Source organism: Idiotropiscis lumnitzeri, chromosome 7 (genome assembly GCF_059441095.1).
Source record: "Idiotropiscis lumnitzeri isolate Australia: NSW breed Sydney's pygmy pipehorse chromosome 7, RoL_Ilum_1.0, whole genome shotgun sequence".
Taxonomy (NCBI): domain Eukaryota; kingdom Metazoa; phylum Chordata; class Actinopteri; order Syngnathiformes; family Syngnathidae; genus Idiotropiscis; species Idiotropiscis lumnitzeri.
This window is the reverse complement of record NC_142397.1, coordinates 15,605,572-15,617,669: the sequence shown is the minus strand read 5'-3', so window position 1 is coordinate 15,617,669 and position 12,098 is coordinate 15,605,572. Positions and strand designations below refer to the sequence as shown.

At 38.3% G+C, this 12,098-nt stretch overlaps 1 protein-coding gene across 1 annotated transcript; it reads left to right on the top strand.

Annotated features, from left to right (window-relative positions):
- Nucleotides 1–4,049: 4,049 nt before the first annotated feature.
- LOC148333730 (transcription factor 7-like 1-B) lies at nucleotides 4,050–8,973 on the top strand. The gene is made up of 6 exons (XM_088300948.1): nucleotides 4,050–4,313; nucleotides 6,351–6,412; nucleotides 6,499–6,576; nucleotides 7,091–7,250; nucleotides 8,308–8,415; nucleotides 8,494–8,973. Exons 1-6 carry the CDS (start codon nucleotides 4,050–4,052, stop codon nucleotides 8,527–8,529), a joined length of 708 nt encoding a protein of 235 aa, XP_088157074.1. The 3' UTR covers nucleotides 8,530–8,973.
- Nucleotides 8,974–12,098: the final 3,125 nt, after the last annotated feature.

Below are 12,098 nucleotides of genomic sequence, written 5' to 3'. Positions count from 1 at the left end.
GTAGAGAACACAGCGGTATGCGTTTTGCCTCGCCACAAGTAAATAGGAAATGAACCTGTGGGGACACCAGAATTAATACACATCCTTGGTCATCCAGGCGTCACAAGGGACTAATTTGGTACACATATTTGGAACATTGAGTTTTAAGTACTGCCCCCTGGTGGTAAGAAGGGATGAAATAGAACGGTATTTTCACTGAATGCAGTTGAGTGCAAGCAGTTAACCAGAAATATTCAGTCGGAATCATTTCAGTTGGAATTTTAAAAAAAAAAGTCTCCACGTAAATACAGACGACTTTGTCCTGCTTTTGAAATCTGTTAACATTTTCGAATAGCTTGAGTTATCTTTTTTTTCCCCACAAATTATTTTCAATGTTTCTCACAGACCAAAGGGCAAAGCAAGTTTATATTTTTTGCACCTATATGTAAAAGACAAATCAAAGTGCTTTATGTAAAATATTAAAAGCATTGCAGAAAGAAGAACAAAATTGCTCAAAATCACAATAAAATCATCTAAAATATTTGAATTAAAATCAGGAAAACCAACGATTAGTCTATGTAAATGAAAAGATAGTTTGCAAATGGGAATAAAAGTTTTAACAAGTTTGATGTACTCTGTAAGTAGATTTTACCCAAAAGTTACTTGAGTCACTGTAATGGAGTAAATGTTGCGAAGCAACCCACGTGCACTGATTACCAATCGTTCCAAGGTGCGCGCCTCCAAGCAGGGCAGGCTTGTCCATTAAGTGAGTTTGAGATTTCACAACAGCAAGTCTCTCGCATCATTTGTTTAACAGTAATCATTCAGTCATGAAATAAATAAAATGTTCCATTGTAAATTGTATGACATGTGCATGTAAATTGTCAATGTAGGGCGGCGCCACATAAAATCTTCCCGAAGAAGCCACATTGGCACATTGCATCCAAGACTGTGAACTGAGCAATTGGTCCCAGGTGCATGCCTCTTTGCTCACTCCACCTAGCTCACTGTACCCCCTAAAGGACACAAGAAAAAGTGCAAGAGAGAAACAGCAAATACAACTCCGACAGAACATGATATAGGCTATGTCCAAATTCACAATCTGGGTCCCCCCTCCAAGGTTGCATTTTCGGCCGTTTGACGTCACGTTAATTGAGACTCAACTACACGTGGCGTCCAAATTCAAATTATGCCTGTTCAAATTGGCCACGGTTTATGCGGTCCGTGGAGGCTACATGAGGAGAAGCCTTTGAAGACATTGAAGGACCCAGCCTGCGAATTGTATTTCTTGAATTTGTAAACCACGTGCGGTTGACTTGCACTCGAAGTGACATTACGAGTCCGAAAAATGCAGCCTTCTTTGGAGGCAGCCTGTGAATTTGGAAGTCCTCAGTCTACGCAGCCATCGACCAAGTAATCTTTTAGCGCTTTAAGCTTTAAAGAGATGCTAATTTAATATTCTAGCAAGACATGGACACCTGCTTGAGCTCATAGTAGTAGGTATTATGTCAAAAAGAATATGAGTGACTCATGATCCAACAATGTATTTACTCCTGGAAAATATTATATCCTATAGTTATTTACTTCAACCATTAATTCTGAAGGGATTGTCACCTACTGCACATCAAAACAATGTGTTTGCTTCATGCACCACATGCAAGGATGAGCGCACTACTTGACAGTGAAGCTGCTTTTGTGATGAAGTGCTGCCTTCACAAGCAAAAATGTTCGGGCTGATCTATTCTTTTCCTTCTCACCTTGCATTTCAGACTCTGGGCTGTTTGAGCTTGTGGCATAGTCACAACGCCCAAGTGCCCCCCCCCCCCCCCACAACCCTCTCCTCCAGTCATCCTGATAACCATCAAACCTTTATAATGGTCTCCGTGAACGCGGACACGTTTGCTTGCGACAGAACCAAAAATCCAAAACTGACTAATTTCAAGTGAGATATGTGATAAGCGTGCCTTAATTCATGAGCCTTTGTGTATTTTGAGCAAAGAATGTCAGAGACATTTAATTAAGACATCTGATAATTATTTTCAATTGTGAGAAAAAAATATATATCTGTCTTTGCATCTGAATGAGAGCAATCGCTGCAATTTAATATGAAATGAATTCAACCATCCTTGGGTTACGAGCTGCAAGCAACCTTTTGACCCCAACCACAAAAAAAAAACATTTGAAAGTGGCACATCATACTTATGTAAAGAATTGTAGCATCATGTGCATGATGTCTCAAAGTACAACAAGACTACACAAGAAAGGCCATCACTGCTGTGAAGTCTTTGACGGCAGACTGAGTTTGACAGTGTTGAATATCAGTGACTATGGGCGTTGGGACAGTCTCAGCAACACAGCAGCAGATGGATTTGGAGGCAAATCAGGCAAGCTCATTCGATAGTTGAAGTACGGTACTAAGGCCACATTGGGAACTGCCAGTAAGTACCTCTAAAAATATTTAGCCAATTCACAATTACTGATAATTAAGTGCATGTAGAAATGGAAAATATATGCTTTTAAAATTTAAGTCTGTTGTACTTTGAATAAATATGTTTATATATATATATATATATATATATATACTTTAGATAATCTGAGTTTTATCATCTCTAAATAGTAGTGGATTTCTGTAAAAGTCTTTTTGTTGGCAATTACCTAAAACAGCGAAGCGATCCTAAAACAAACTAACAAATCTCAGAAATGTCTGAGAGTAGATAACTGTTTGAAATGGCAGACTAATAGTTTTGAATGATAATGACGCCTGACACACTGATTGGGGTAGAGGTCGCTTGGGTAGGCAAAGTATGCTTAACTTCGCTCCAAAAACTCATCTGATCTTCAAAAACAATTATCAACATGAAAGTAAAAGCTTACTTTGAATGGTATCCATCTCTCGCTTCACTTGATTGTTACCGTCCCATCTGTAGAAGTTTATTACTTAGGGATGATAGTTTGAATTCATACATATTCAGTTGAAAATAAAAAATGCTAAACTGGAATTGTATGTTTCTGTCAAAGTTCATCTGATCTGATGAGATTTTATAAAGACATGGTTCAAATAACATAAAAGGCATCAAAAGGCTCAACTAAATATGGTATCGCTCGTATGGTTGCTTTCGTGCGTATGCACGTATGTATACGTAGTTGGGAGGGGAGGCTGGGGTGAGGCAGTTACCCTTGATTGTTGTGGGAACACTACATTTCAAAAGAGGAAGATATTAATTTAAAAAAAAGAAAACATTACAGAGTTGAAAAATTGACATTACAAGTTGTTGACTACTTCGGTTGTCTGCAATGATCAGGCCCACTGTGACGCCTTGACATTTGTTCACTGAGCTTGTTTGTTCATTGCAGTGTCAAGCGTATTTAGTTCTGAAGCACTGAAAAATGTTTTTGTGATATTTGAAAATACATTTACAATCGACATCGGATCTTTCTCCATTACGGCACGAGGACTAATGCTTAAATAGTGACGGTAGGCTATCGATAATTTATTTGATGGTTGGGTGGTCTTGTGAGTACAAGCTGTCTACTGTAAAGACTTGCAAAGATTTTGCCTCTTGGGTGACGTAAACTTTATGATAGATGTGAAGGTATAAGATGTACCGACAAGGTCTGTGGCCTATGATGGTGCTAAAGAAGCCTTTTAGACTAACATCCAAGCCACTTTTAAGAACACAAACGTAAGACATTAATGTGATTTGATTAGACCGAGAAATCCACATATGATATTTTCTCAAATGTAGTCGGTCAACAAAATATTTGTCAAGACAATGACCCACATCCTCGAATACTTACTTTTTTCACCATAAGACCACCAACCCATGTAAAATGTGTGGTGTGAAAATGAAGAGGGCTGTGAACAAATGATTCCGTCCGAGTCTTGACAAAGTAACCAGGCGGTGGCCAAATCTGCACAGATCCATCCAAAGACTGGTGCAGTACATTTTATTTATTGTCGAATTTCTGTTTGCTAAGAATTGAACATGTTTTTATTCACAACTGAAACACCCAAGTAAAAATTGAGTCATCTTTTTACAAAGGAGTGCATATTTTGTTTTTGCAGGGATATGGAAATGCCTGGGTTCACATCAAAATGTCTTCCTCAAAATGCTGCTCAACCTTCACGACCTGATGGGCCAAGGTACAACACCAACCCTCAGGCAGTTGGCAGCCAGCATAGGGACTATAATGGCTTTGTTCCCATACAAAACAGTTATATGCAGCCAACTCCGGTGATGGCTGCTCCCAGCATGCACTTTGTACCAATGAATCACCAGAATCTCCAGCCGCTTCGCCAGAGCATTGAGACACTTGCCCATATCCATGGCCAGGTAAGATAAAAAAAAAACATTAATTCGTTAATCAATCAATCAATCAATTATGCACTTTTCATGCACAAGACAGACTCAAAGACCCCAGGACTCAAAATACAAACAACAACAACAAAAAGTGGTTCTCAAATAAAAAAACAGGAAGAAAGCGGGGGGAAAACGGCAACTCAAACCAATCACATGGACATTTTCTGTCATACATACTCAGAGGACACACTTGAGGATAATTACAAGCATACATATGATTTACTCAAAAGGAGGGTGAAGAGGAAGGCATTTCAGTTGTTTTTTGAAAGCGGACTCTGATTTTCCAGTTGATTGTCTCAGGCTGTCTGTTTCTGATTTGTGGGTCATAGATGCAGAAGGCTGCCTGCCTCTTCTTGCCTACTATGTTGCAAAGAGGACGCTGTAATTGTTTTGATTCTTTATGTGAGGCTTCTTTGTGAAGTGTAATAGACCAGACTATCGAGTCAGAAAGTACTGAGGTGCAAGCGTTATAAACCTTGAGATTTTCCGGAATCGTTTTTTGTTTTGACAGGTAACCAGTGCTGTGATTTGAGAATGAGATGTGTAATGATTTATTTGTGCCAGTGAGAATACTTTCAGCGGCATTTTGAATCAACTGTAGTCTGTGAATTTTCACTCTTCATAAAATGTTCATCATAAAAGATTAAAAAGACAACAACAACAACAACAAAAAAAAATAAATATCCTGGCAAGTGGCGGCACAGTGTCAGACTGGGTAGCACGATGGCCTCACAGCGCAGAGGTGAGGGTGAGGGTGAGGTTAAGCTGGCCCATTCTTCGAGCCCCTTGAGTCGAATAGTATGGTCATCTGTGTCTAAAGTGGCACTGAGGTTTAGCAATACGAGTATGGATATTCTTTTTGGTTTCTGTGTTCAGGCCATCCACAACTTCGAGTGTGGTTTCCATATTATGTTGGGACTGAAATTCTGACTGATGTACATCAGGAAGGGCATATGATGTGAGATTTATTTTAGTTTTTAACCTGGATATAAACTTGTTTTTTGAAGTTCTGGGCTGGTAGAATACTGGCGCCCCCTTGTGGTCTCGTGTCCAGACAGGCATTTGCAAATCGCCACACGCATTTGTGAGTCACGTTAGGACTGGAGCAAAAGTCACATGTAAGAACGCAGCCAATCAAGAAGCCCTGCGTTTACAGATTGAACGCTTTCGGATTTCTGTATGCATGTGTTTGCGCATACAAATCAATGTACACATTTGCACATTTTTGTCACACGTTTGTGACTCCAGTCACACATTTGCAGATTCATGTTGCACATTTGTGACTGTGGTTACAGACACAGATTCCTTTTTACACATTTGTGGATTGAAATACACATTTTTAAATGGTTTTGGTACAATAATGGCCCCAAACGAGTTAAGTGACAATCTTAAAACCGCATTGATGTATTATTCATCCATGCACAAGTAATTTTTTTTTTTTTATACAAAAGGTATGTCTGCAATATCGTGCTTAACAACTAAGCTAAAGTGATTTCATTATTGCTAATATTATGTCATAATTTAGCGAGTGGTTCCACTTCTGTACTGGCTAAGATTCACCAGGCAGTCCTCTGACAAATGACAATCAGACAAACAGTTGCCAGCTGGTGCGTCACCGAGGAGGTGCACAGGCTGATGTCGCCACTCATAGTGCCTCTTTTCATGGATACACTTGTCGCTGTCTGCTGGAGAAAGTGAGCATGTGCTTAAATTAAAATAGTAAATGAAAACAAATATATATATTTTTTTCCAGCCATAAATCTGAATACTTATGGGCAGTATCACATTAATTCATACAGAAGGGGTACTGTACATGCTGGACTTGACTTTCCACATTTTGGTACTCTATATCTGGAAAACACATCAGGTGTTATTTAAACTAAAATGTTGTGTTTTTCTAATGCAAGAAATGGAATACATTTCCTGTTTGTTACAAGGGCTTATTTGGTCCTGTTAGATATGTTGATTTTCTGCCATAAAAAATAGCTGTGTTGTGTGTTATACCATCAGACGAACTTCGTACCAGAGGTGCTACTACCTAACGGCATGAATATGCGTCCTGTTGGATTATTGTAAGTATAGACCTGTATTGAAATAGTTCCTGCAATATAAGACAAACGTTTCAATTATCTGTGTGACTGTGTCCTTTTTTGTTTAGGAATGGAGAGCTTTTGTACAAAGTTACAGCTCCTCCTAACATCGCTGCTCCCCTTCCTGCCAATATTCCTAAAATAAAGTAAGAGAATTTACAAATTTGCAGTAGGAAATAAAATCATATTGTTGTGTATAAATGTTTCCCTTTTGGGGCAGTAATTTGGGTTTGTTTTCTATTAAACCAAATAAACCAGTAATTCTCAAATGTTGTCACCCTGGGACATGCATCTTTCTATATTCATGCAGATTCACTATTCACGTTTTAAGTTTAAAGAACAATAAAGCATTTTTGTTGTTGTAGCCTCCTAAAATATATGTACTGGCCAAAGATGGAGTGGCACTGTATTTATTGAGAGTAAATACTGCGCACCAGCGTTTAACATTTCCTGACGCTTAGCCAATATTTTATCTTTGATGTGGGAATTTGATATGCCTCAGTACTGTTCATCTGAATACAAATAGATGCAATTAAGTGTTTTTTTTTCTTTTGGGAATCACTGTTCTAAGCTTTTAATTTTCAAGTTGCACCATTATTTGTTGTTTGAAAAGTATATTAGCATCCGCAGTGCATGACAATTCTGCATTCTGTATTTCAGGAAGAAAACTAAAAAAGTGGAAGACCAAGTCACAGAGCAAACATATGTTAAGAAGCCTCTAAATGCCTTCATGTTGTTCTCAAAAGAACATAGACAAGCAGTCAAGGCCAAGTCTGCCTCAACAAACATCGCTGTTATAAACGAGACCTTAGGAAAGATGGTAAGTTCACACACTCTTAAGCAAATTTAAGGGGTTGCAGTTAGTAATGGAAAAATGAAGCTTCATGAATCTTAAAACCAAGAGTGCCATCCCGAGGAGTCAGAAATTATCACAACAGCTTCATGAAGCTTAATTTTTCCATCAGTTGTGGCAGGAACTCAAGCTGTAGGAACCAGTCTTGTGTTCTATCAGTCCGCATTTTCAAGCCTTAATGTTAACGAAAATGTGGACTAGGAACTGTTTGACTGTTGATAAATAAATAACCTTGCACTTCGCCAGACAAACACGTGATAATTTTTAAATTCTGAATAAGGCAAAATATAGGCAATGTGTTCTGATAGCTCTTTTTTGTGTAATACCAAGATTGGCCTGGGAGAGGCAGTATGGTCCAACAGGTCATCTAAACCATCAGAAAATACAAATACATCTCCTTGTCATGTATATTGTGGGGAATGACTTGTGAGACCTGCTATACAAACACTCAGCACAATCACCTGTTCCTCTATTTTTGTCTCGCAACTGTGCGATTTTCAGATTGCTTCCTATTAACTCATTCACTGGCAGCCCAGGTAAACTGAATTGATTTTTTGGCTTCCATACCCGTCAATGGCAGTGAATTAGACAAGCTATTATTCCATTTTACATTGCTGCGATTGGCTGACGACCGATTCAGGGTGTACCCCGCCTACTGCCCGTAAAAACTGGGATAGCCTCCAGCACGCCCGTGAACATTGTGAGGATAATGGATATATGGATTACAGAACGTGTAGTTATGCCATGGGTTTGCCAAACTCTCGTGTTTGGTCGCACTTAATAAGCATTTACGAATGGAAACATTAAATAGGTTTAGCGTTTTTGTTGTCTGATTGTCAATATGCGTACATCTACTACATTGGCAAGTTACCTTGAAGGAACATTACATGCACAAGTAGTTTTTTTAAATATATGTATATACCTGTACCCAAATTGGAAATGATCAGATCTCAGCATGTGAGCACACTGCTCCTTCCTGATATTCTTTCTGTGCTTCCTCCTAAAATGTGTCGTTTGAATGCAGTGGCATTTGCTACCTGATAAAGAGAAGGCCAAGTATTACGAGCAAGCTGAGGAAGAGAGGAGACTTCACGCCCAGCAGCATCCAGACTGGTCCTGTCGCCACAACTACGTAAGTGTGACTCTTGGCATGAATGCAACACGAACCAGATATATGATACTAAATGCAAAGTCATGTGCTTGTTTGTAGGGAAAGAAGAGGTACAATAAAAGGATCAGGGACTGAGATATATTAATGCTGGCCTCTGACGTTGAGGTAACTGAAAAAGCAGAATATGTTGAACAGGACTTTGCCTCCTCGCCACGGACGTCAGCAAACAATCAAGTGTCCTTGTCACAGCCAATCCGGAAAATGTAAAAATATTTATTTGCCGTCATTTGTAAACATAGCTAGTGACTATAAATGTATCACTCAAAAGGTGAAAAAATGTTTTGTATTGTAATGCACTGAACAAAACGCAAGCAATTGCTTCATAAAGAAGTTGTTTTTAAGAACCCTCTAGGTATTTATTAATCACGGATAACGTGACAGCGAGCTTCTTTTGTGGGAGGTATCTCATCAATCTGTTAGGACTATTTACTAGCCCACAACCGGGAATTTAACTAGGATTTTTGCTTTGCCCTGTTACTGGAAACGAAGGTAAATAAAGCTGATCGATTGTCTTATTGATTTCATGTCTTGACGTCTCTGAGATCACAAAGCTGATGCAACAGGCGCATCTGCTCGATTGATGGGGATGAGTTTTTACCGCGTGTGTGCGTGTACGCGCATGTGTGTGTCCACTCCTCGGCACAATGGAAAAATATTCTAGATTTTCTTGATAGAACTTTGCTGAAAGGCCTCCGGTAGATAACTCCATGGATATCTAAGTGGATCATCTACAATCACTAATAACAGGATTTGAGTCATTTCACTTAGAAATGTAAGGAAAACAATGCCACATGTGTATTATTATATGATTTTCCTTCAATGCTGTGTTTCTCAACTGGTGGAGGTAGCGGATTTGTAATGGTTGGGTTGCAGATGGCTAGTAAAAAAATGGGATAGGTGTATATAAGACACTTTGCTGTGCTCCAGTACCAGCATTTTTGCCATGGATGACATTACAGCCTTTTGCCTGAGCCCTTTTTTTTTATCTTCATCAATATCTTAAAGAAAAAAAATGTGTTTTGATACAGTATCAGAAAGGTATGATTTGAGTTGTTGTGACGTTTGTTGATAGTGATGACTTTTACAAAAAAAATGGGCCACATAAGTTAAATCTACTATTCATTTTATTGAAAATTATTGTGCGAATTATCGACTTTTTCTTTTGACCTAAGCTATTATCCCCAAAAATGATGGTGCACATGCCTTGCACGGGTTTATGACAGTACATATGAAGCAGATTTGCATTAGATTTTTTCATAGTTTTTCATACAAATATAGCAGTTACTGTCATCATGACTTGGGTTAGAGTAACTTTGTAGGAGCCGAACTCCATTGTTAACGGAGGACCCAGTGAAAAGTAAAATGTTTTTTGCCCTTTACTTGCTAACCTTCAGTATTAATGTCCTGAATTTAAAAATGTTGATCATAGATTTGTGACAGCAGAAAAACATGGTGACAACAGTGTAAAACCACTGCTTTAATGGATATTGAATTGTTGCAATATACAGTAGCTTGCATATTACATTCATCTCCAGGCAGTCAAGCTCAAACATTACACAAAACACACACTAGAGGGCAGTAGAATCTAAAGCATGTCGGCGACTGCCTTTTATACAGCTCAACGATCTACAAGATTAAATATGATTGCACATTTAAAAACTTCCATGCAGCCTCTGTAAGGGCAAGGGCCCCCTCTGTTGTTTTACACTGTAATTACAAATTATCTGCTGCATCATAATATGCCAATATGTAAACCAAAATGTTATCGAAACTGCACTTTCTCACTTAGTTTTTGCATGACGCAAACAACTGGACTTCCTTGATTGACAAGTTTTTTCTCAAATGGGTCGGTCGATATATGAATAAATACGTAGATTTTTTTTTAGTTTATTAAGCAGTCTAGACGCCTTAAGCATTATATTTTCACCATTGAATTGCTTCTCCGTAAAATTGTTCTTGGGAGACGTTATTGTCCAAATCTGCCAAACTAAAGTATGTTAATTTCTCCTCAGTATTATTACGCTTCGTGACTTCAGACACACGATTCTAATTAAATTAATACATTTTAAAAGGAGTGGGGATTTTCAGTTGGCCAAATGTATGTCTACACATTCCGTATGAAGCATTCTAAAAAAAATACGACGAGGACAGCCATGATGACGCTAATTCGTTTATTCGCGGAGACAAAATTCCTGTTTAGATCCTGTTTAAGAAAAAAAAGGCAACGCGTGGATGGTATTTCAATTATAGAAATCGTTTATTAAATGGTTACTAAAATGTGCCAATAACCAATTCCCCAACATAAATGGATATTATTATTATTATTATCGTTATTATTATTATTATTATCATTAATAATAATAATAATAATTATTATTACTATTGTTATTATTATTATTATTATTATTATTATTTTGCGGTCCACAATCCAATTAATTCAATACACTATTTAGGATCTTTGGAGTGGAAACAGTTTGCCCTTGAACTCAAATCTTGCGCGCGTACATGCACGCGCCCTGTCGGGGAACCGTGGCAGCCTACAGTGAGCTTTACAGTGTCAATAAATGACATTTAGAATTTGTTTTTGTTCGGACCAAGTGTCGTTAAAATATATATATATATATATATTATTTTGACAAAAGTGAGCTGGTAAAGGCCTTTAGGGTGTTTTGCTTTGTCAGTACTTGTGGTTTGTTGTGCTTGACTACACTTCGTCAACACCAAATGAATATACACGCGGGTCAGAAACAATTGCGTGATTATTTGGAGGGTCATTCAAATAAATTGTCACTTATCTTTTACTGTTCGGTATAGACAAAAAAATGGGCCATGATTTTGTTTTTAATACATCATACAAATCTTGTCATTATGTGATTTCCAGTCGTTCATTTTTATTTGATTGAGTCGTTCTCTTCTCGAGTGAACTCAAGTGAAACCATTCTTCATAAATTACCTAAAGATAAAGCGTTACACTAGTGCAAACAGACCGTCTCGAATTGGGATTAATGATGGCCACTTTACAATATAATTCCCAGCCCAAAAAGGCGCTCTTTGGGAGGCCAATTCTCCCGTTCGCTATTATTGTACAATTAAATGTGTGCAACCTTTAATAACCATACCATGCATTGTAATTTCAACGAAGAGTGATTAATGTGACTTTTGAAAGGGTCAGCCCCCCTCAGGAGAGAGATTTTATAATGAATGATCGGCGCTGTGCTGTAAAAAAAATCGTTGTCTTAATTTATAACTGCACAAATGAACAACTTTCATCACGCTGAATGCCATTGTATAGAGTTGTCCATTCTTTTCTGATATTGTATCCCATTTTGATGAAAAGTGATCAATTCAGAACAATTCAGAACTGCCCGTTGCGTTAAATAAACCTCAAAACAAGCATCACCGTGGCTTTTTCTAGTGTCTGCAAAGCGCCTGCTCCGCGTGGCAGGTTGGGAAAAAAGTGACACAATCCACTATGTGTATCTTGACCACGTCAGGTTCATCTCCAGAGCGATCAATCGCGCAAAACTTTGTCTGGCACGTGCAGCGGACAGACCTTGGAGGCTTGTGCGCATGTGCGAAGGTGTCCGGATTGACAATGCTGGAGAGATAGCGCGTCTGGGATTGAGAAACCTAGAGGAAAAAAA

Coding starts and splice junctions, on each gene's coding strand:
- LOC148333730 (XM_088300948.1), top strand. CDS start 4,050: ATGGAAATGCCTGGGTTCACATCAAAATGTCTTCCTCAAAATGCTGCT. Junction 4,314..6,350: donor TTGCCCATATCCATGGCCAG/GTAAGATAAAAA, acceptor TTATACCATCAG/ACGAACTTCGTACCAGAGGT. Junction 6,577..7,090: donor GCCAATATTCCTAAAATAAA/GTAAGAGAATTT, acceptor TCTGTATTTCAG/GAAGAAAACTAAAAAAGTGG.